Source organism: Salvelinus fontinalis, chromosome 14 (genome assembly GCF_029448725.1).
Source record: "Salvelinus fontinalis isolate EN_2023a chromosome 14, ASM2944872v1, whole genome shotgun sequence".
Taxonomy (NCBI): domain Eukaryota; kingdom Metazoa; phylum Chordata; class Actinopteri; order Salmoniformes; family Salmonidae; genus Salvelinus; species Salvelinus fontinalis.
This window is the reverse complement of record NC_074678.1, coordinates 50,319,707-50,343,158: the sequence shown is the minus strand read 5'-3', so window position 1 is coordinate 50,343,158 and position 23,452 is coordinate 50,319,707. Positions and strand designations below refer to the sequence as shown.

Here is a 23,452-nt window from a genome sequence, read left to right as displayed (position 1 = left end):
GGGGACACCCTTGACCCTAACTGCTACAGACCTATATCTATCCTACCCTGCCTTTCTAAGGTCTTCGAAAGCCAAGTCAACAAACAGATTACCGACCATTTCGAATCACACCACACCTTCTCCGCTATGCAATCTGGTTTCAGAGCTGGTCATGGGTGCACCTCAGCCACGCTCAAGGTCATAAACGATATCATAACCGCCATCGATAGGAAACAATACTGTGTAGCCGTATTCATTGACCTGGCCAAGGCTTTTGACTCTGTCAATCACCACATCCTCATTGGCAGACTCGACAGCCTTGGTTTCTCTAATGATTGCCTCGCCTGGTTCACCAACTACTTCTCTGATAGAGTTCAGTGTGTCAAATCGGAGGGTCTGTTGTCCGGGCCTCTGGCAGTCTCTATGGGGGTGCCACAGGGTTCAATTCTTGGACCGACTCTCTTCTCTGTTTACATCAATGATGTCGCTCTTGCTGCTGGTGATTCTATGATCCACCTCTACGCAGACGACACTATTCTGTATACTTCTGGCCCTTCTTTTGACACTGTGTTAACAACCCTCTAGGCGAGCTTCAATGCCATACAACTCTCCTTCCGTGGCCTCCAACTGCTCTTAAATCCAAGTAAAACCAAATGCATGCTCTTCAACCGATCGCTGCCTGCTCCTGCCCGCCTGTCCAACATCACTACTTTGGACGGCTCTGACTTAGAATATGTGGACAACTACAAATACCTAGGTGTCTGGTTAGACTGTAAACTCTCCTTCCAGACCCACATCAAACATCTCCAATCCAAAGTCAAATCTAGAATTGGCTTCCTATTCCGCAACAAAGCATCCTTTACTCATGCTGCCAAACATACCCTTGTAAAACTGACCATCCTACCAATCCTCGACTTCGGTGATGTCATTTACAAAATAGCCTCCAAAACCCTACTCAATAAATTGGATGCAGTCTATCACAGTGCCATCCGTTTTGTCACCAAAGCCCCATATACTACCCACCACTGCGACCTGTACACTCTCGTTGGCTGGCCCTCGCTTCATACTCGTCGCCAAACCCACTGGTTCCAGGTCATCTACAAGACCCTGCTAGGTAAAGTCCCCCCTTATCTCAGCTCGCTGGTCACCATAGCAGGTCACCATAGCAGCACCTACCTGTAGCACGCGCTCCAGCAGGTATATCTCTCTAGTCACCCCCAAAACCAATTCTTCCTTTGGACGCCTCTCCTTCCAGTTCTCTGCTGCCAATGACTGGAACGAACTACAAAAATCTCTGAAACTGGAAACACCTATCTCCCTCACTAGCTTCAAGTCAGAGCAGCTCATAGATTACTGCACCTGTACATAACCCATCTACAATTTAGCCCAAACAACTACCTCTTTACCTACTGTATTTATTTATTAATTTATTTTGCTCCTTTGCACCCCATTATTTCTGTCTCTACTTTGCACTTTCTTCCAATGCAAACCAACCATTCCAGTGTTTTTTTTTAATGTTTTTTTTTATTTTTTTACTTGCCGTGTTGTACTCACTTCGCCTCCATGGCCTTTTTATATTTTTATTTATTTATACATATATCTGTTTGCCTTCACCTCCCTTATCTCACCTCACTTGCTCACATTGTATATAGACTTTTTTTTTTTTTTTTTTCACTGTATTATTGACTATATGTTTGTTTTTACTCCATATGTAACTATGTGTTGTTGTATGTGTCGAACTGCTTTGCTTTATCTTGGCCAGGTCGCAATTGTAAATGAGAACGTGTTCTCAATTTGCCTACCTGGTTAAATAAAGGTTAAAAAAAAAAAAAAAAAAAAATTTACAACATGAACAATGTCCACTGTATTTCTAATACATTTTTGTTTTAAAAATTGACAAAAAATTTGCTTTTCTTTCAAAAACAAGGACATTTCTAAGTGACCCCAAACTTTGGAACGGTAGTGTGTGTATGTATGAATATATATAGTATTATTTATTTTTTAATTATTCAGTATATATTGTACACAAGATACAATAAACAAAACATAAGAGTAGCGAGCTCAAACTGAGAGCAGGCCTTTCCCACACCCACAGTTTCGCTAAATGATTCAAACACTTTGGTGACAGACAGTTGTATTACCTTTAACTCGCTCACGCATGTGTATAACTGAACGACCACAAACCTCCCTGGTCAGTACAATAGCATAAGACCAACAGTTTGTGATTGCTCTGTATCTTGTGTACGATACATTTGTCAATTATCACCGTTTTGACCAACCCATTGTACAATGCTGGTTTACTATGGTATATTTCTGTAGCCGACATACAAGTATGAATAGAACAAATAAGATTTTGAATGAAACAAATGACATAAAAATGAAATAATGGAACACTTTATAGTGTACTTGCAATGCATACTACTCTACCGATTATACAGTACCAGTCAAAAGTTGACCCACATACTCATTCAAGGGTTTTTCTAGATTTGTTTACTATTTTCTGCATTATAGAATTAGTGTTGACATCAAAACTATAAAATAACACATGGAATCATGTAGTAACCAAAAGTGTTAAACAAACCAAAATATATTTTAGATTCTTCAAAAGTAGCCACCCTTTGCCTTGATGACAGCTTTGCACACTCTTAGCATTCTCTCAACCATGTTCACCTGGAATGCTTTTCCAACAGTCTTGAAAATATAACATATGCTGAGGACTTGTTGGCTGTTTATTCTTCACACTGCGGTCCAACTCATTCCAAACCATTCCAATTGGGTTGAGGTCGGGTGATTGTGGAGGCCAGGTCATCTGATGCAGCACTCCATCACTCTCTTTCATGGTCAAATAGCCCTTACACAGCCTGGAGGTGTGTTGGGTCATTGTCCTGTTGAAAAACAAATTATAGTCCCACTAAGCCAAACCAGATGGGATGGCATATCGCTGCAGAATGCTGTGGTAGCCATTCTGGTTAAGAGTACCTTGAATTCAAAAGAAAACAGTTTCACCAGCAAAGCACCCCCACACCACCACCTCCATGCTTCACAGTGGGAACCACACATGCGGACATCATCCTTTCACCTACTCTGCTTCTCACAAAGACACGTCGGTTGGAACCAAAAATCTTACATTTGTACTCATCGGACCAAAGGACAGATTTTCACCAGTCTAATGTCCATTGCTCGTATTTCTTGGCCCAAGCAAGTCTCTTCTTCTTATTGGTGTCCTTCAGTAGTGGTTTCTTTGCTGTAATTCGACCATGAATCACACAGTCTCCTCTGAACAGTTGCTGTTGAGATGTCTGTTACTTGAACTCTGAAGCATTTACTTGGGCTTCAATCTCAGGTGCAGTTAACTCTAACGAACTAATCCTCTGCAGCAGAGGTAACTCTGGGTCTTCCTTTCCTGTGGTGGTCCTCATGAGAGCCAGTTTCATCATAGCGTTTGATGGTTTTTGCGACTGCACTTGAAGAAACTTTAAAAGTTCTTCAAATTTTCCGAATTGACTGACGTTCATGTCTTAAACTATTGATGGACTGTCGTTTCTCTTAGCTTATTTGAGTGGTTCTTGTCATAATATGAACTTGGTCTTTAACCAAATAGCACTATCTTCTGTATACCACCCCTAAGGAAAGAAATTCCACAAATGAACGTTTAACAAGGTACACCTGTTAATTGAAATGCATTCCAGGTGACTACCTCATGAAGCTGGTTGAGAGAATGCCAAGTGTGCAAAGCTGTCAAGGCAAAGGGTGGCTACTTTGAAGAATCTAAAATTACATATTTAGATTTGTTTAATACTTTTTTTGGTTACATGATTCCATATGTTATTTCAGTTTTTCTTCACTATTATTCTACAATGTAGAAAATAGTAAAAATTAAGAAACCCTGGAATGAGTAGGTGAGGCCAAACTTTTGACTGGTACTGTACTTAAACTAGTCAAGCATTAACACCTTTCAGGCATACCGTATATGAACGTTCTTTTAAAATAAACTGTAATAGTCAAATTATGTATTTTGTTGTATATATTTTATCATTGCATGCCTACCAAGGTTTGTATTCCATTGTCTTTATGGGTACTTTATGCTGCAGCTCTCCCTTCCTACCACATTATAACTAAACAAAAAACGGTCTTCAATTAAAATTATACATTATGCTTGCTATCCTACTGTTTATGGAGTAAAGAACTAGAGACGCCATGAAATTGAAAACCATTGAGGAATTGTGATGAGGAACCATGGCCAAGCCACACTAGTTCCTCAGTAACAATGCACTAAAATACAGAAGTGTCAAATGTCAAGAAATGTGTAGTTTATTGAACTATGCAAACATACATTACAAAAGTCAACTTTAAATAATCCCTTCAGGGAAACTGTATGTAATAAACTACAGAATGGGAACAAACTTGTTTGCAAAAAAGCAAAGAAAAATCAAGTAAAAACAGGTGAAGTATCATTGAACATTTAGTTAAATGAAATAAAAGAAAAATACATGTATTGTACAGACCAAATGTCAACTTTTAGTGCACATGCTCACAGTGCGAAGGCGTTTTGTGACAAAAGGTAAACCACTACCTTTCACAACCTCAACAAATAGTGGTGGAGAGGAAGTGACAGATGAAGAGAGAGTGAAGACAAAACAGATGTCCTCCATAGCGATCAATTCCACAGTAAATGGAGAGCAAGAAGGTGAGCGGGCACCCTGCCAGTCTAAAACAGCCAGAGTTGACCAGATGGGAGGAACCCCGGTAGAGGACAAAACGGTATAGAACTAGAATGCATAGAACACCCACCTCTCCTCAGCAATCAGACCTTTGTATAATAAATGTAACTACTACACTGACCGGTCAAGGACCAGTAATGACAATCTCAGAATGGGACAGAGGGATTCATTCTATTCTTATTGAATAATAAACAAGTGTGGAAGGGAGATGGCAAAAACAATACTTGCAAAGAGACCATGACGAATTAAATAGGTAACAGAAGCAATTTATCAAGTAGTGTCTGACAAGGCTGGGAGATCTTCAGGGATCGATTTGAGAGGGGGAATTGTAATCTTCTCCAAAACAACCAAGGGCTCTAGTAAATCGAAACCATTATCTGGTTTCCCATTGTGGGTCTAAAAACACGATTCATCCTGCGCAGCAAGGAAGTACCTTTGAGTTTATATGCGGTTTGAGTTTCTTTCGTCTCACACTGAAAACATTTGCATTGCGGAGTACATGAAACCAAAGGTGCATTATTGCAACGCAAGCACAATCATGTTCTTGACTCTACCAGGAAACCTGCTTTGATGGAATACTGCCCAGGTAAGTACTCAAAAGACAAGGGGGGAAAAACGGGTTTTTGATATGCGACATTGCAATCCACTACCTTGTCGATATGTAACAGCCATACAATGAACTCTAGGCAACACTGCAGCTGGGTTTTCTACTACACCGGTTGATGAACTGTCTTTGACAGAGTGGCTGTATAGGGTCATGAGAATACGACATAGAAGTGCAAACAATCTAAAGTGTGACTGTGGTGGACACGAAAAGAATAGTGAGAGAATGAATGAGCAGCGAGTATGAGTAAAATGGTGAATACAGTATTAACATATACACAACGGTTGGTGACTATGCACCAGTAGGGCCAGTGTTGTCTCTGATATGTGTTAGAGTTTAGCATTAAAGTCGAAGGGGGGGGTTGGTTGAAGCGAGCACAATAAGGAATACATTCAGCACAGCACCATGTCTTAAAGTACGAGAACACATTGTGAAACAAGTTGTAGGTCGTAACCTACAGTACATGGTGTATGCTCAAGAGAAGAGATTCTGTCCCAGTGCATTGTGCTATAATAATGAGGAAAACACAGATGGCTGTGTTCAAATGCATACATGCTGCATTAAAAAGATGGTGGCATATCGAATATTAAATGCGGTATTAGAGTTTGAGGACTACAATAATTGGCAAACATTTACCTCATGGATTGTCTGTCCTTCCACAAAATGTAATCATATTAGGCGCGCATACAAATGCCAACCAATACTGTATGCATGCATACACTATGCATAATCGACATGGTCTGAGGAACACTTTGAAAATAGAAAAGGTGATATAATAGTAGTCATTTTCTGGTTACCACCACATTGGTCACAGGCTTTTACCACATTCAAGAAAAGCAAATATCAGTTTAGGGTATCTGATTAAAGGTAATATATGCTCATGGTTCTATTTCTATGTGAAAAAGCAGAGATATAAAAGTCTGTCAAAGTGCTTTCAGATTCCAATAAAAATGACATTCTCCTGGCAACTGAAACTTGACTCGTCCAATTGTCACTGTACAGAAAAGTCTCTCCACTGAAGCCCAGAAAAACCTGCAAATTAAAACCAGACAGATGACTAATCTCATTACAGCACATCGGACTCTCCAATAAGGATATTATTATCAGTATCCATAATAGTTAAGAGCGGGTTTTTCAAATGTTTTTCCCTATTCTGACACTTGCCTATGCTGGCTATTTCTCTGCATTCAATGCCATCATTTTCTATCCTGCATCACATGTTAAGGGTTCCTGATGTCCTTTTAATTCCCTATAGATGCAAAACATTCTCCAATATTCCGTTCTGCATGGCACATGCAAAGCTCCCAGCAGCATTGCGTTTTCTTTTTATTGAGTTCTGCTTCAGAGTTTTTCAGGGTTAGCAGTGACTCGTGACCACTTTTGGACCATGCCCGACATTTATAAAATGTACCACTTCAATAAAAATACTGGCACAGTAGCTTAAGGCATAGAAAATGTATAGTAAGATCTTATATGCTGATACTAGAACTGTGGAGCACTCCGATAACTGAAATTGCACACATCCCTCTGTACCTACGCCGTAGACCAGGGGTGTCAAACTCATTCCATGGAGGGCCTAGTGTCTGCAGATTTTTTTCATTTTTCTTTCAATTAAGACCTAGACAACCAGGTTGAGGGGATGTCTTTACTAATTAGTGACCGTAATTCATCAATCAAGCACATGGGAGGAGCAAAAATCCGCAGACACTTGGCCCTCGGTGGAATGAGTTTGACACTTGCCCGCAGACAAATAACACGTTTCAATACACACAAGCACACGGGAATCACAGAGACATACAAAAAGCTAATTGCTTTCCCTTTTGACCGCACTTTCCGGTTGCTCTTGAGTGACTTGGCTGAGTCGAGCGGTTCCAATCTTTTTTTGGGCTGCTCTGGGGTGTGAGTGTTTCCATAATTTCCACTGTGGTCGTCTTCCTGTCTTCTGTTTGTGAGGATGTGGTTCTCTAAGGTTGGAGGGTGGGGGTGGGGGGGGGGGGCTTGGTCTAGCTGCTAGACAGTCGACGGTAAAAGTAGATGTAGCCCAAGTCTTTTGGAGGCCTTTCTGACAAACACACTTTGTGGTCATTGAAGATCACCCATCTGACGTGTAAGGGTGGGGGGGAGAATAACAAGGGTAACACATTATGTTAAAACCTCATCTATACATTTAGTTTCGTCTTGATTTGCAAACGCCACATTGTAGACCACTAATTACCAAATGATCTAAGTCGTCTCTTAGGACAGTGTTTCCCAATCTGGTCTGTGAAGACAGCTAGCCGATCAAAGACGATACTTGATCTATTCCAACACTAGCAAACCCGATTCAACTCGTCAACTGTGATCAAGCCCTTGATTAGTTTAAAAATCAGGAGTGCTAGTGTTGGAATAGATCAAAAATGTGCAGTGCAACGGCTGGTGGAAACAGTCTGTCGAAACAATTCATTTTGAATCCTTCATTGTGAAAGGGGATTGCGGTTTAATCATCTAGCAGAGATACATGTAGAGTATGTACATTGTGACCGGCTTACCTTCCTTCCTTTTTGATGTGGCATACATAATGACCAGACATCGTGGACGCTCCGATGTGGCTGATGAAAGCAAAAAGCTCGTAACCTGTAAAACGGAAAGTCACAACCAAATCGTTACACAAAGCTACAACGCCCTTGTGAACAGAACAGATGCATTTTGCCTGCAGTATACCCATGAGAACAAGCTAGTAAAACTGTCTCATAACTATCTAATCCCGATCTGATCCTATTCAACCAATGCAGGTTGTAGTTGGAGAGACTGTGGTCCATGATTTGCATTTCTGACTTCAAAATCATATAGGCTGAGGCCCTGAATAGAAGGAGTCTCCTCAAACATGAAATCTTAAAACAAACATGTGACGTAAAACCGTGTGCTGCCTTCCTTGAACAGGATTGTGTCAGAATGGAAGTGGAAAGAGAAGCCTTTCACAATTGGTGAAAGGATGTTTTTTTCCCAAATGTACCTGCAAACAGCAAGTGTTGCATCATATGGGTGTTAGCAAGCAGTGAGCTTTATATTCAAAGCAGCTATATAAAACGTTTTATCCAGCTCCTGTACCACATTTGTATTTGTGTAATTCTTCTCCTTTTATCACTCCTGTCTTAATCGTTTTGCCCATAATGGTTAGGACTGTTGATGGTGGAGCTGACTCTAGATCAATGTATTTAGCCCAATGGTTAGGACTGGGGATGGTGGAGCTGACTCTAGATCAATGTATTTAGCCCAATGGTTAGGACTCGGGAGGGTGGAGCTGATCCTAGATCAGTGTCTCTAGATCACAATGGTTATGGTTAGGACTGGGGAGGGTGGAGCTGATCCTAGATCAGTGTCTCTAGATCACAATGGTTATGGTTAGGACTGGGGAGGGTGGAGCTGATCCTAGATCAGTGTCTCTAGATCACAATGGTTATGGTTAGGACTGGGGAGGGTGGAGCTGACACTAGATCAGTCTTAGAGGTCAGAGGTCATGCAGAGTCACTCACGCCCGGGTCCGTCTTTGATCCGGGGGCCTGAGGCGTCCTGGTCTGGGGACAGTGTGGAGTCGCTGTGCGTGTTGGCATTGGAGAAGGCGCTGTCGTTGGGCTCCGTGGTGTCGGCCATGTCAGACAGGGCGTCGCTAGTCTCCTCCTCCTCCTCCCTCTCCGTGTGGGTGAAGATCCAGTCCAGCGCCCGCTCCAGGTTGTTGTTCTGAAACAACAAATGTTAGTGACACGTCATTTCACAGACCTATTTCAGTGGTTGATTACTGACAGTACTTTCTGGTACTGGTATTTTTTTTACACTACTTGCTTGTTTCAATGAATCCGAAAGAACCAAAAAGTCATAATTGGTAGGCTAAATTGTCATGTACAGTAGAATATGCTTCCTCTCTCCCCTAAGTCTTCTCAAATTCAGAGGTCTCAGAAGATGGACAATAATTGTGACTGGCATGCTTCAAGAGAATGTAACAGGATTGACAACATCAAGAGAGCACATGAGGGGGGAATAATCTGATGCCGTTAGTCAGACAGACAGGCCAGTGAGGTTGAACACTTCCTGCGTCCTCCCTGGGCTATTACTAGAATACCCCGGAGACCCTCTAATGTTTCACACTCCTACATAACTCACGAGGACCCTGGGCTTTTTTACGAGGCAAAAAATGGATGGCAAAGGGGTCTGGAGGTGTTAGGAATGGTAAACAAGGAAATCAGAGGGTCTGTTTTCGTAGAGCACGTCTATTTTATGCTGACAGGGCAGGTGACTGATGAAAAAGAGAAAAAGTCGCCATCTTGAAATAGCGGCCGCTATAATGGAATGCAACGTTTATACTGTATATCGTGGTGTTCTACAATTCATAACGGAATTGAATGAATGAGTTGTTTCATTTGAGGCACATTGGAGGAACGCACAAACAGATGCATGAAAATAACTGTGCTAAAATGACTGCGCACGTGTGACACAGCGATCTGACTCATAGAACTGAAAAGCTGAACGAGCCTAGCTATGCACCATGTCGGGGCTCGATGCTTGGACTATTTGTAAACAGCATGTAGAACAGGGATCTCAAGCAACCAAGGACATGAAGGGGTTTTTAAAACGGCACTATATCAAGTGAACAAGTAGGCCAGCCAAGTTGTTTATAGCCGAGAGGGCATGATTCTCCAGCACGGGTTGGCACTATAGAAAGCCACTCCCCATCATTCTTACATCAATGGTACAAATATAAATAGCAAGCCAAAATTCTGACAGAGAAATAAAACATATTGGTTAAAAGTTTTGGGGGATATTAACCTACTTAAAACATAAGTCTCCCTTTCCATCTTTGCAAGGTTTTAGCTATAGGAACAGGCTTCGGATGGATGGTTTATTTTCCATATTCCACAACACAGTATATATCTCTACGATAATTCAAATCTGGAAAAAGTCCAATTAAAAACCACCAAAGAGCACTACTCCCTACTGAATGCTTCCTAGGCCAGGACAATATTATTTTGGTGTTGTTTCATCAGAGTGAGTGTGAGCAGCAGGAGAGAAAGAGCCACTGACCGTGGCTTTTAGGGCCTGGACGGTGTGGCGGCGGGGGAAGCCCATGGAGGTGAGGATGCCGATGCTCTCCTCTGGAGGCTGGTTGTCCAGTGGGGTGGCAGCCAGGCCCGAGCTGGCCACGGAAGGGCCGGGATCCATGAAGGTTGGCAGTGCCAGGGGCTCAGCAAAGTCTGGAAAAGAGTAAAGAAGGAGAAAGCTCTACTGTAAACATGGTTCACGAATCAGTAAATCACCCATTCAAACAAGGGTCAAACCAGGAAGAGCACGCTTAAACAAGGATGTGTTCCTAAGGCCTCATCAGCCTGGTTATTTTGGGGTTATCATAGGCCATAGTCACCCAATTAATATAGGTCACTGTTAGTACAAGTAGGCCATGTTCAGCTTAAGAGAGCCCGTTTGTGTCAGTCTGCCTATTCGTCCTTGAATCTCTTGGCGAGCTGTAAAGGAGGGGGTGCTCACTGGGTTGTGTTTGTGAGAGAGAAGAAAAGCCTCTTCATTAGTTATTAGTAACTTTCCAACAATATCACTCTGTATGCAGAAGTGACTATGATATTGTTTAAGACAAACATATAAATCCACTTCAAAAGACATAACAAACAGGGTACAGATATTAAAAGGAGTAGTTCACAATTTTACAACTAGATTTTAGATGGTTCCTTAACCTGAAGGTAGTCTATGGGCCAAGAGAACCTGTAATCGAGGGTTCCATTTTCTTTAAACAGACACTACAAACTTCAGCTAACTTTAGTCACCACAAGGTAACGATCAATGGAAGTGATGTGGGCATGTAAGCATGTTTGAAAACCATGATGTTCAAATCACCTGAAATCAACTCCATATTTGGTTTGATGTTACTTAAAGGTGATTTGGCCAGTTAAAAACAAAACATGTACACATGCCCCCATCACTTCCATTGATTGTTATAGCTTGTGGTGACTAAAAAGTTAGCTGAAGTTTGTAGTGGCTATTTAAGGAGAACTGAACCCTGGACTACAGTTTCTCCTGGCCCATAGACTACTTTCAAGGTGAAGAACCATCTAACATCAAGCTGGTAAATAGTGAACTACTCCTTTAATACTGAGTTTATTAAACAACTGTAATAAAGCTGAATTTCAGGGAGAGTGCAAAAGAGGCTGGCTGATGCCTCACGCATATTGAAAAGCTGATATGTGACTTCCTAACTGCAATTCCACACAAGCAATTAAGAATTTAGGAGGGACTAAAACAAAAAAAACAGATGGCAGTTTTAAAAAGTTACTATGGCAATACAAAACCGTTCCTCCCCCGTTTTGACCTGATTGGGCCTTAATTGACACAGTTGCAAAAAAGGGAAAATGATATTATACTAATACAATTGCTCAGACAAAAGAGATGTAACAAGTAATATTTCTAGATGCAATTAAAGCTGGGAAAGTCCGGGAAAACTCCAGGGCTGGATGACATACTAGTTCAGGTATAGCAACCCTTTTTTTATGTACTCAGGAGGACAGTTTTAGCATGTTTAGCATGTATAAAAATGGTAAATTATCAGATACTCAACCACAATGTCTGATTTCATTATTACTGAAACGGGACCCAAGTGGTAAATATAAGGATCCAGTCCATTGAAGAAAATGTGAGGCCCCTTACACTCCAGGGTTGTGATGCAAAACATTCTAGCTAAATACATAGTGCATATAATTCAAAAAATGTATTATTGGATATTACTCATCCTACTGTAAGCAGACAGTTTTTTTTTACATGGATGATACATTGGAGATAATATAAGACAAGTACTGGAAACAAAATGAAAAATCAGGAAAACCAGGCCTGGTATTCATTGCAGACTTTGAAAAGGCTTTTGATAAAAGTACAACTGGAATTTATATATAACATTTCAATTTTTGAGAATCTCCTATAAAATTGGTTAAAGTTATGTATAATAACCCTACAGTAGGCGTAAAACTGTAAATAATGTCTACTTCACAGAAAGTATTAAACTGTCGAGAGGAGTAAAACAAGGCAGTCCACTATCGACATATCCATTTATTATGGCCATCGGAATGTTAGCTATTAAAATCAGATCCAACAATAAAATAGAGGGGCTAGAACTCCAGGGCTTAAAAACAAAAATGTTTCATTGTACACTGATGATTCATGTCTTCTTTTAAATCCACAATTTGGATCCCTCCACAGCATCTAGATCATTTTTCCAACCTCTCTGGATTACATATTGGGTCACAAAAAAATTTTATACAACTTTTACAAAAGTGATATTTCAATCCGAACTGGTTCTCTAGCAGATTAGTAAGAATATCTCACCACATGTTCAAGAATGGCCTTTTTCCATTCATTCAGATTATAACCGTCACCTTCGGTTATTATAAAATGAAATCTCCAAAATATTGCTATTTTTAAAACAAGCCATAGAAAGTTGGTTGCAATTTCAGTTTAATCCACCAGAAAAGATATTACAATAAATATTATGGTTAAACTCAAATATACAAATTGACAACAAAAAAAATTGGGGGATTATTTATTTTTTAAACTGTATAATCTTTGTAAATTATATCATAAATAGGACTCGTGGAGTTATGTAACACACGCAGCTAACAAACATGCATGGAAATGTTTGCTCTACTTAAAATTACAACAAACTAAATGGCAGCATTACCGCAAAAATGGAAGAGGCAAGTGGAAGGGGGAGAAATAATAATTCTCAAAAAGAGGGGGATCAAAGATATTGGCACCCCTGTTTTTAATACCGTTCAATGCCTCACCTTGCGAGGATAATAGCACAGAGACTTTTTCTAAAATATTTTATGAGATTGGAGAACACATTGGGAGGGATCTTACACCATTCCTCCATACATAGTCTTTACAGATCCTTGATATCCTTCGTCTGCGCTTATGGACTGACCACCTCAATTCAAACCACGTTTTCAAGGGGTTCAAGTCCGGAGACGGATGACCATTGCAAAATGTTGATTTTTAACGGTCATTTAACCATTTATTTGTGGATTTGGATGTGTGCCCTAGTTTATTATTTTGCTGGAAGATCCACTTGCGGCCAAGTTTCAGCCTCCTGGCAGAGGAAACCAGGTTTTTGACTAAAATGCCGTGGTACTGGGTTCATGATGTTGTTGTTGACCTTAACAAGGGCACCAGGACCAGTGGAAGCAAAATAGCCCCATAACATCAAAGATCCACCAACATATTTGACAGTAGGTATGGGGTTCTTGTCATTTCAATGCCGACCCACCACTAGTTTGCGTGGCCAAAGAACTCTATTTTCATGTCATCTGACCAAAGCACCGGTTCCAATCCAAGTAACAATGCCGTTTAGCAAACTCAGGGCATATACATTTGTTGGATGACATGAACATTGAGCTCTCTACTAGTCCTGGGACCCTTGTTAAGGTCTGGCTTTAATTCCAGTTTGTCTACAAATTAAAACATCTAAGATTTTACTGAGTTACAGTTCATAAAAGGAAATCAGTCAATTGAAATAAATACATTAGGCCCTAATCTATGGATTTCACATGACTGGGAATACAGATATGCATCTGTTGGTCATAGAAACCTTAAAAATAAGGTAGGGGAATATATCAGAAAACCAGTCAGTATCTGGTGTATTTGCCTCATTTATTTGCCTATTTGCCTAATGCAGCGAGACATCTCTTTCACATAGAGTTCATCCGGCTGTTGATGGTGGCCTGTGGAATGTTGTCTCACTCCTCTTCAATGGCTGTGTGAAGTTGCTGGATAGTAGCAGGAACTGGAACACGCTGTCGTACACGTTGATTCAGTGCATCCCAAACATGTTCAATGGGTGACATGTCTGGTGAGTATGCAGGCCATGGAAGAACTGGGACATTTTCAGCTTCCAGGAATTGTGTACAGATCCTTGCGACATGAGGTCGTCGTGCATTATGCTGAAACATGAGGTGATGGCGGCAGATTAATGGCACGATAATGGACCTCAGGATTATCACCGCCACGGTGTCTAATTTTATTGATGGCATTCAAATTGCCATCGATAAAATGCAATTGTGTTCGCTGTCCATAGTTTATGCCTGCCCATACCATAACCCCACCATGGGTCACTCCGTTCACAACATTGACATCAGCAAACCGTTCATCCACACGACGCCACACACAGTCTGCGGTTGTGAGGCCGGTTGGACTAGATGTCAAATTTTCTGAAATGACGTTGCAGGCGGCTTATGGTAGATAAATGAACATGACATTCTCTGGCAACAGCACTGGTGCAGTCCTGCAGTCAAGCATGCCAATTGCACACCCCCTCAAAACTTCAGACACCTGTGGCATTGTATTGTGAGACAAAAAATTCTCAAGTTAAGAGGGAGCGTGCAAATGGCATGCTGACTGCAGGACTGTCTACCAGAGCTGTTGCCAGATAATTGAATGTTAATTTCTCTACCATAAGCCACCTCCGTCGTTTTAGAGAATTTGGCAGTACATCTAACCGGCCTCACAACGTGTTAACCCCCCAGCTCAGGAACCCACATCTGACTTCTTCACCTGGAAGACCGTATGAGACCAGCCACCCGGACAGCTGATGAAAATGTGGGTTTGCAGAACTGAATCATTTCAGCAGATGAAAGGTTTGTCACATATGCTGAGCACTTGTTGGCTGCTTTTCCTTCACTCTGTGGTCCAACTCATCCCAAACCATCTCAATTGGGTTGAGGTCAGGTGATTGTGGAGGCCAGGTCATATGATGCAGCACTCCATCACTCTCCTTCTTGGTCAAATAGTCCTTACACATCCTGTAGGTGTGTTGGGTCATTGTCCTGTTGAAAAACAAATGATAAGCGCAACCCAGATGGGATGGCGTATCGCTGCAGAATACTGTGGTACCCATGCTGGTTAAGTGTGCCTTGAATTCTAAATATATCACTGACAGTGCCTCCAGCAAAGCACCCCCACACCTCCTTCTCCATGCTTCACGGTGGGAACCACACATGCGGAGATCATCCGTTCACCTACTCTGCGTCTCACAAAGACACAGCAGTTGGAACCAAAAATGTCAAATTTGGATTCATCAGACCAAAGGACAGATTTCCACCGGTCTAATGTCCATTGCTTGTGTTTCTTGGCCCAAGCAAGTCTCTTCTTCTTATTGGTGTCCTTTAGTAGTGGTTTCTTTGCAGCAATTCGACCATAAAGGCCTGATTCACACAGTCTCCTCTGAACAGTTGATGTTGAGATGTCTGTTACTTGAACTCTGTGAAGAATTTATTTGGGCTGCAATTTCTGAGGCTGGTGACTCCTCTGAACTTATCCTCTGCAGCAGAGGTAACTCTGGGTCTTCCTTTCCTGTGGCGTTCTTCACGAGAGCCAGTTTCATCATAGCCCTTGATGGTTTTTGCGACTGCACTTGAAGAAACTTTCAAGTTCTTGAAATTTTCCCCATTGACTGACCTTCATGTCTTACAGTAATGGACTGTCATTTCTCTTTGCTTATTTGAGCTGTTCTTGCCATAATATGGACTTGTTCTTTTACCAAATAAGGCTATCTTCTGTATACCACCCCTATCTTGTCACAACACAACTGATTGGGTCAAACACATTAAGAAGGAAAGAAATTCCACAGATTAATTTTTTTAGGCACACCTGTTAATTGAAATGCATTCCAGGTGACTACCTCATGAAGCTGGTTGAGAGAATGCCAAGAGTGTGCACAGCTGTCATCAAGGTAAAGGGTGATTTCTTTTAAGAATCTCAAATATAAAACATATTTTGATTTGTTTAACACTTTTTTGGTTACTACATGATTCCATATGTGTTATTTCATAGTGTTGTCTTCACTATTATTCTACAATGTATAAAATACTAAAAATAAAGAATGAGTATGTGTGTCCAAACTTCTGACTGGTACTGAATTAATTTTTATTTTAAGCTAGCTAAATACAATTTATGTTAGCATGCTAACACACAAAAGCACTTTAGTAATGGACATTAAAACAATCCATTTACATTGTTTGCATAAGAAACATGCAGTTATAGCATATGTATTACTCATTGAACATTATGCTCATTGAACATTATGTGTGTCCTTAGACACTCAAAACACACTCAGAGGCAGCTGGGGACTCCTGCTGTGACGCACATGTCGCTTTAGTGATGTTTTAGAGCGTGCACTGCCAACTCCCACATGTACCCAGAAAAGGCTGACGAATCAGACTTGAATAACATCCATGTGGCTCTTACCAGGCTCCTCCATGTGGGCTATGATCCAGTTGAAGGCCATCTCGGGGCCCATGTTCCCAGTGTAGTAGATGGCCTTCCGACAGGCCTCCAGAGGGAAGCCCATCTCCGCCAGCTGCACTGCCGCCGACTCGTCTATTTCTGGGGCTGAGGACAAGCAAAAAACGACCAATAAGCATCAGTGCCGTCCACGCTCTTTACAAACCGCACAGGTTCTAAAGGTGGTTTTGTTTTCTCTTTGGGCCTCATTAAAGAGGGGCTGGAGAGGAACCGTGCAGGGACATGCTGTACTTACCCAGTGCTTACTAATTTTTTTAAACGGGCTAATAAAATAAAGTTTTTGTAAGTAGGCGAAGTTACGCGGCGGCTGCAACAGCTGTTGGTTTTGCATCAAACTTATTTTCACTGCATTTATCACAACTGCAAAACTTTTGTTCCATAGTGGTGAATCTTTGTAATGTGTTAGGTATATATCGCGGAAGGATAGGAGAAACTGAATACTTACAATCTGAGGAGTTCATCGAGTTGTCTGAAAGGTAAAGAAAACAAGTGATTATTTCCAAGGAACACCAAACATGTTTGTTTTTTTACTAGTTAAATTATATTCATGCTGTAGCTACACTTTTTGATTTATCTGAATCTATCAGATTAAGTAATTCAATATGTGGTTAGTAAAAAAGTCTAACATGGACCTAAAATAGCATTCTTACCGTTCAAGTCCAACTTCAGTTTTAATTACAAAAGTTGTTCCACTTAAAACAAATATTGACTTATGGCTCAAGGCGGTAAATTGAATTGTAATGTTTTTCTATATAAAACATTTTTTTTAACTCAGGTTCCATATGCCAAATCAATACTAAATTCATAAAGATAATTGATGGGAAATGATGCATTTGAAGGAGCAACATTTTCTTTGCTTAAAACTCGGAAATCAAAATCAGAATTCATCAGGCATTGTCCGATTCAGAAATGCAATTAATTGTTGTAGTGATTCAGGTCAAGGGACAATGGGCCGGTGTTTAATTTAAGATTCACGGAGCTTATCTGACAAATTCTGGATAAATTACAAATTCCTTATTAACACCGAGAACTAAGATTTACACTACTGTATGTAGGTGTGTACCAATCATTTAATTATGAGAGAAAACAAAAATGGCCAACTGCTTTGTTACTTTTTCAGGAACAGTCCTTAAGAGGAGAAATCATACAACTTTAATAAATCGCTCCATTGAAAACACATTTACGACGCCTAAAATCGGGCAAATTTCTGGTGTGAAGTTTTGTTTTGACCGCTTAGCATTTACCCATAAAGCCTCATTTTAGGAAGGAGGAACACGGTAATTATGTTGTATTAGTCTTCTAAAATAAAATAGTTGCGTTTCAACCCCGAGTTGTAGCTTAACAAGGTTTAACAAGGTTAACAAGGCTTGACAATGTTAAAGTATCTTCTACACGACAACCCGTGTGTCAGTGGAGCACTACCGGGTACCAGGACAAGCTTTATTGCTTGCCTAGAGCACATAAAGTGTTCTTAGGTCTAGGACTGTATAGAACATGATGTGCCTAATGGCTGCTAAACTATTAAAGGAGGCACACAGACAAGCGCACTTTAGTCGCACTACAGACACACTGTAGCGAAATCCATCCAAGCAACAGCCTCTGACGGAAGAACAGAGATTAGGGGAATACTAAGCATATAAACTACAAACAGTACACCACTTCTATGTTGCTCAGCATTAGGCCAAAAACGTTACTCGTTAGGCGTGCTAGATTTAGCTTGGCCCAAATGCCAGCTTTGCTAGCCACGTCCAACACCTAAAGTCAAACTCCTCCCAGCTGTGGGTAGATTGGTAAAGGTTTGTCAGTATCTTCGTTCTAAAGCAGCCCTTCTTACTTCTAGTGTCTTCAGGGAGGACGATGGGGGGTGTGAGGTCTGGGAGCTCTTGTTCTCCCGCCTGCAGTCCTGTTCCCCGGAGCCGAGACAGGTCCAGGAAGTCTGGGATGTCTATGGACAAATCTGTTGAAGAACAGGTCAGGATCATGTTCAGTTCACAATGGAGAAAAGGCTCCAAAATTGAGTGAAATAGGGAAGTACAATTGGAACTTGTCCAATAAGAAACATGTTTCAATCCCTGTTGCAGAACGTTTTGCTATGATGTGCCCTAATGAATGCAACCCAGAGTTTTGAAAGAACATGAGCAAGAGAAGACTGGACTTGGGCATGGTCATTCAAGCAGATAACTGAATGACTACACTCACATTCACCACTATAGCTACAGTACAAATGCAAGATGTAGCTACCATATCAGTATGAGAGAATATTGAATATAGCTGTAACAACTTTTTTGGTCCACATGACAAAAAACAGAACTTGCAAAAACAAGCATCTCAATTGCACGATGCAGGAATAACCTCACTTGAACTGCATCTCTAAATAGTTAACCTTCCTCAATCCCAATCATATTTTTGGAATTGTTTGTAGAGCTCCGAGACAGGATTGTTTCGAGGTACAGATCTGGGGAAGGGTACCAAAAAATGTCTGCAGCATTGAATGTCTTCAAGAACACAGTGGCCTCCATCATTCTTAAATGGAAGAAGTTTGGAACCACCAAGACTCTTCCTAGAGCTGGCCGCCCGGCCAAACTGAGCAATCTGGGGAGAAGGGCCTTGGTGAGGGAGGTGACCAAGATTCTAATGGTCACTCTGACAGAGCTCCAGAGTTCCTCTGGGGAGATTGGAGAAACTTACAGAAGGACAACCATCTCTGCAGCACTCCACCAATCAGGCCATTATGTCAGAGTGGCCAGACTGTGGAGCTCTGTCAGAGTGACCATCAGATTCTTGGTCACCTCCCTCACCAAGGCCCTTCTCCCCAGATTGCTCAGTTTGGCCGAGCGGCCAGCTCTAGGAAGAGTCTTGGTGGTTCCAAACTTCTTGGAGTTTGCCAAAAGGCACTTAAGACTCTCAGACCATGAGGAACAAGATTATCTGGTCTGATGAAACCAACATTGAACTCTTTGGCCTGAATACCAAGCGTCACGTCTGGAGGAAACCTGGCACCATCCCTATGGTGAAGCATCATACTGTGGGGATGTATTTCAGCGGCAGGGACTGGGACACTAGTCAGGATCGAGGGAAAGATGAACGGAGCAAAGTACAGAGAGATCATTGATGAAAACCTGCTTCAGAGTGCTCGAGACCTCAGACTAGAGGTCAACCGATTAATCGGAATAGCCGATTAATTAGGGCCGATTTCAAGTTTTCATAACAATCGATAATCGGCATTTTTGGACAACGATTGTGGCCGATTACATTGCACTCCAAGAGGAGACTGCGTGGCAGGCTGACTACCTGTTACGCGAGTGCAGCAAGAAGCCAAGGTAAGTTGCTAGCTAGCATTAAACTTATCTTATAAAAAACAATCAACCTTAACATAATCACTAGTTAACTACACATGGTTGATGATATTACTAGTTTATCTAGCTTGTCCTGCGTTGCATATAATCGATGCGGTGCCTGTTAATTTCTCATTGAATCACAGCCTACTTCGCCAAACGGGTGATGATTTAACAAGCGCATTCGCGGAAAAAGCACTGTCGTTGCACCAATGTGTACCTAACCATAAACCTCAATGCCTTTCTTTAAAATCAATACACAAGTATATATTTTTAAACCTGCATTTTTAGTTAATATTGCATGCTAACATGAATTTCTTTAAACTAGGGAAATTGTCACTTCTCTTGCGTTCTGTGCAAGCAGTCAGGGTATATGCAGCAGTTTGGGCCGCCTGGCTCGTTGCAAACTGTTAAGACCATTTATTCCTAACAAAGACCGTAATTAATTTGCCAGAATTGTACATAATTATGACATACCATTGAAGGTTGTGAAATGTAACAGCACTATTTAGACTTAGGGATGCCACTCGTTAGATAAAATACGGAACGGTTTCGTATTTCACTGAAAGAATAAACGTTTTGTTTTCGAAATTATAGTTTCCGGATTTTACCATATTAATGACCCAAGGCTTGTATATCTGTGTGTTATTATGTTATAATTAAGTCTATGATTTGATAGAGCAGTCTGACTGAACGGTGGTAGGCAGCAGCAGGCTCGTAAGCATTCATTCAAACAGCTTTCCTGCGTTTGCCAGCAGCTCTTCGCTGTGCTTCAAGCATTGAGCTGTTTATGACTTCAAGCCTATCAACTCCCGAGATTAGGCTGATGTAGCCGGTGTGAAATGGCTAGCTAGTTAGCGGGGGGCACGCTAATAGCGTTTCAATCGGTGACGTCACTCGCTCTGAGACCTTGAAGTAGTTGTTCCCCTTGCTCTGCAAGGGCCGCGGCTTTTGTGGAGCAATGGGTAACGCTGCTTCGAGGGTGGCTGTTGTCAATGTGTCCCTGGTTCGGGGCGAGGAGAGGGACGGAAGCTATACTGTTCCACTGGCAATACTATAGTGTCTATAAAAACATCCATCCAATAGCCAATGGTATATGAAATACAAATGGTAGAGAGAAATAGTCCTAGAATTCCTATAATAACTACAACCTAAAACTTCTTACCTGGGAATATTGAAGACTCATGTTAAAAGGAACCACCAGCTTTCATATGTTCTCATGTTCTGAGCAAGGAACTTAAACGTTAGCTTTCTTACATGGCACATATTGCACTTTCACTTTCTTCTGTTTCATGTTTCATTATTTATTTTAGGCTAAATTGATTTTATTGATGTATTATATTAAGTTAAAATAAAAGTGTTCATTCAGTATTGTTGTATTTGTCATTATTACAAATAAATACATTTAAATAAAAAATAACATAAAAAAATAAAAATATCAAATTGGCTGATTAACCGCTATCGACTTTTTTTTGGTCCTCCAATAATCAATATCGGCGTTGGAAAATCCTAATCGGTCGACCTCTACCTCAGACTGGTGCCAATGTTCACATTACAACAGGACAACGATCCTAAGCACACAGCCAACACAGGAGTCTCTGAATGTCCTTCAGTAGCCCAGCCAGAGCCCGAACTTCAACCTGATCGAACTTCTCTAGTGACCTGAAAATAGCTGTGTAGCAACGCTCCCCATCCAACCTGACAGAGTTTGAGAGGATCTGCAGAGAAGAATGGGAGAAACTCCCCAAATACAGGCGTATCAAGTTTATAGTGTCATACCCAAGAAGACTCAAGGCTGTAATTGCTGCCAAAAGGTGCTTCAACAAAGTACTGAGTAAAAAGTCTGAATATCTTATTTAATAAATTTGAAAAACAAATTCTAAAAAACAGTTATTGCTTTGTCATTACGGGGTATTGTGTATTTTGATGATTTTTTTTATTTTTATAAATAATATAAGGCTAACAAAATGGGGAAAAGTCAAGTGGTCTGAATACTTTCCGACTGCACTGTATGTATGCATTGTCAGTGGACCTCAGTGAATCACTGTGTGGCATTGCCCTCTGCTGGGGATCTACAATACTGACTTAATAAAAATATCCAGGGATAAAGAGAAAATCTGAAAAATAGAATGCATTTATAGGCCTTCAATGAAAGACCATTCTATCCCTTAATATGATTTCAATGTTTGTTGACATATATCAAAGTTAAAAACAGAAATCAGCATCCTCTTGGTACTAGAGAATCATGGATCCAGACAAGCCAAAACATTTGTGGAGAGACATCAGTTCTCTGACTCACCTACTTTCTTTGGAACCCAGTCCACCACAAATGTGAATTTCTTTATTTGCACCACCAGATACTCTGGGAAGGAGGCGAAACGGGAAGTCCTGGAAAGACAGGGCTACAATTTAGAAAAATAACTATAAAAGAAATATGGATCACTTATTTAAACTGAACAAAATTATAAAACGCAACATGCAACAATTTCTAAGGTTTAAATAAGGAGTTACAGTTCATAAGGAAATAAGTCAATTGATATTAATTAATTAGGCCCTAACCTACGGATTTCACATGACTGGGAATACAGATGCATCTGTTGGTCATAGAAAAGTTTTTTTTTAAGGGTGTGGATCAAAAAACAAGTCGGTATCTGGTGTGACCACCATTTGCCTCATGCAGCGAGACATCTCCTTTGCATAAAGTTGGATCAGCCTGTTGATTGTGGCCTGTGGAATGTTGTCCCGCTCCTCTCCAATGTCTGTGCAAAGATGCTGGATATTGGCGGGAACTAGAACACACTGTCATACACGTTGATCCAGAGCATCCCAAACATGCTCAAATGGGTGACATATCTGGTGAGTATGCAGGCCATGGAAGAAATGGGACATTTTCAGCATCCAGGAATTGTGTACAGATCCTTGAGACATGGGACCGTACGTTATCATGCTGAAACATGAGATGATGGCGGTGGATGAATGGCACGACAATGGGCCTCTGGATCTCGTCACGGTAGGTCTGTGCATTCAAATTGCCATCGATTAAACGCAATTGTATTTATTGTTCGTAGCTTATGCCTGCCCATACCACAACTCCACCTCTACCATGGGACACTCTGTTCAGAACCTTGACATCAGCAAACCGCTCGCCCACACGACCCCGTACAAGTGGTCTGCTGTTGTGAGGACGGTTGGACGTACTGCCAAATTCGACGCCTTCCGCTACCTGGTGGAGGAGCGCGTGCAGTGTTGCCAGACGCACGTAACCAGACGCACGTTAATTCAATGTACAAGATCAGCTTTACATTCATCTTTGGTCGTTTGTGTATGGGTATTAAAAAAAAAAGAAGTGAAATGATACATTTTTCCTACGGTTAATTCATCATGTAGGCTACCAACATTGTTTTTTCACCTTAGGTGATTAGACATATTATGGTGCAAAATAACTCGGGTGCAGGATCCAAAAAGCCAAGTCATGAAAGATAGAT

General features: G+C 41.1%; 1 protein-coding gene across 3 annotated transcripts in view; it reads right to left on the bottom strand.

Moving 5' to 3' along the window:
* Positions 1-7,292: 7,292 nt before the first annotated feature.
* The window catches only part of LOC129811079 (ubiquitin carboxyl-terminal hydrolase 13-like), a 56,641-nt gene continuing 40,481 nt past the window's right edge, over positions 7,293-23,452 (bottom strand). For all 3 annotated transcript variants that reach the window (XM_055862230.1, XM_055862232.1, XM_055862231.1), the window contains exons 14-21: positions 22,267-22,355; positions 18,467-18,589; positions 17,078-17,101; positions 16,576-16,719; positions 10,360-10,529; positions 8,817-9,021; positions 7,833-7,917; positions 7,293-7,404 (exon numbers count right to left, since the gene is read on the bottom strand). In XM_055862230.1, coding sequence (XP_055718205.1) covers positions 7,308-7,404; positions 7,833-7,917; positions 8,817-9,021; positions 10,360-10,529; positions 16,576-16,719; positions 17,078-17,101; positions 18,467-18,589; positions 22,267-22,355 — 937 coding nt within the window. In that variant the 3' untranslated portion in view covers positions 7,293-7,307. The remainder of the gene's footprint in view (positions 7,405-7,832; positions 7,918-8,816; positions 9,022-10,359; positions 10,530-16,575; positions 16,720-17,077; positions 17,102-18,466; positions 18,590-22,266; positions 22,356-23,452) is intronic.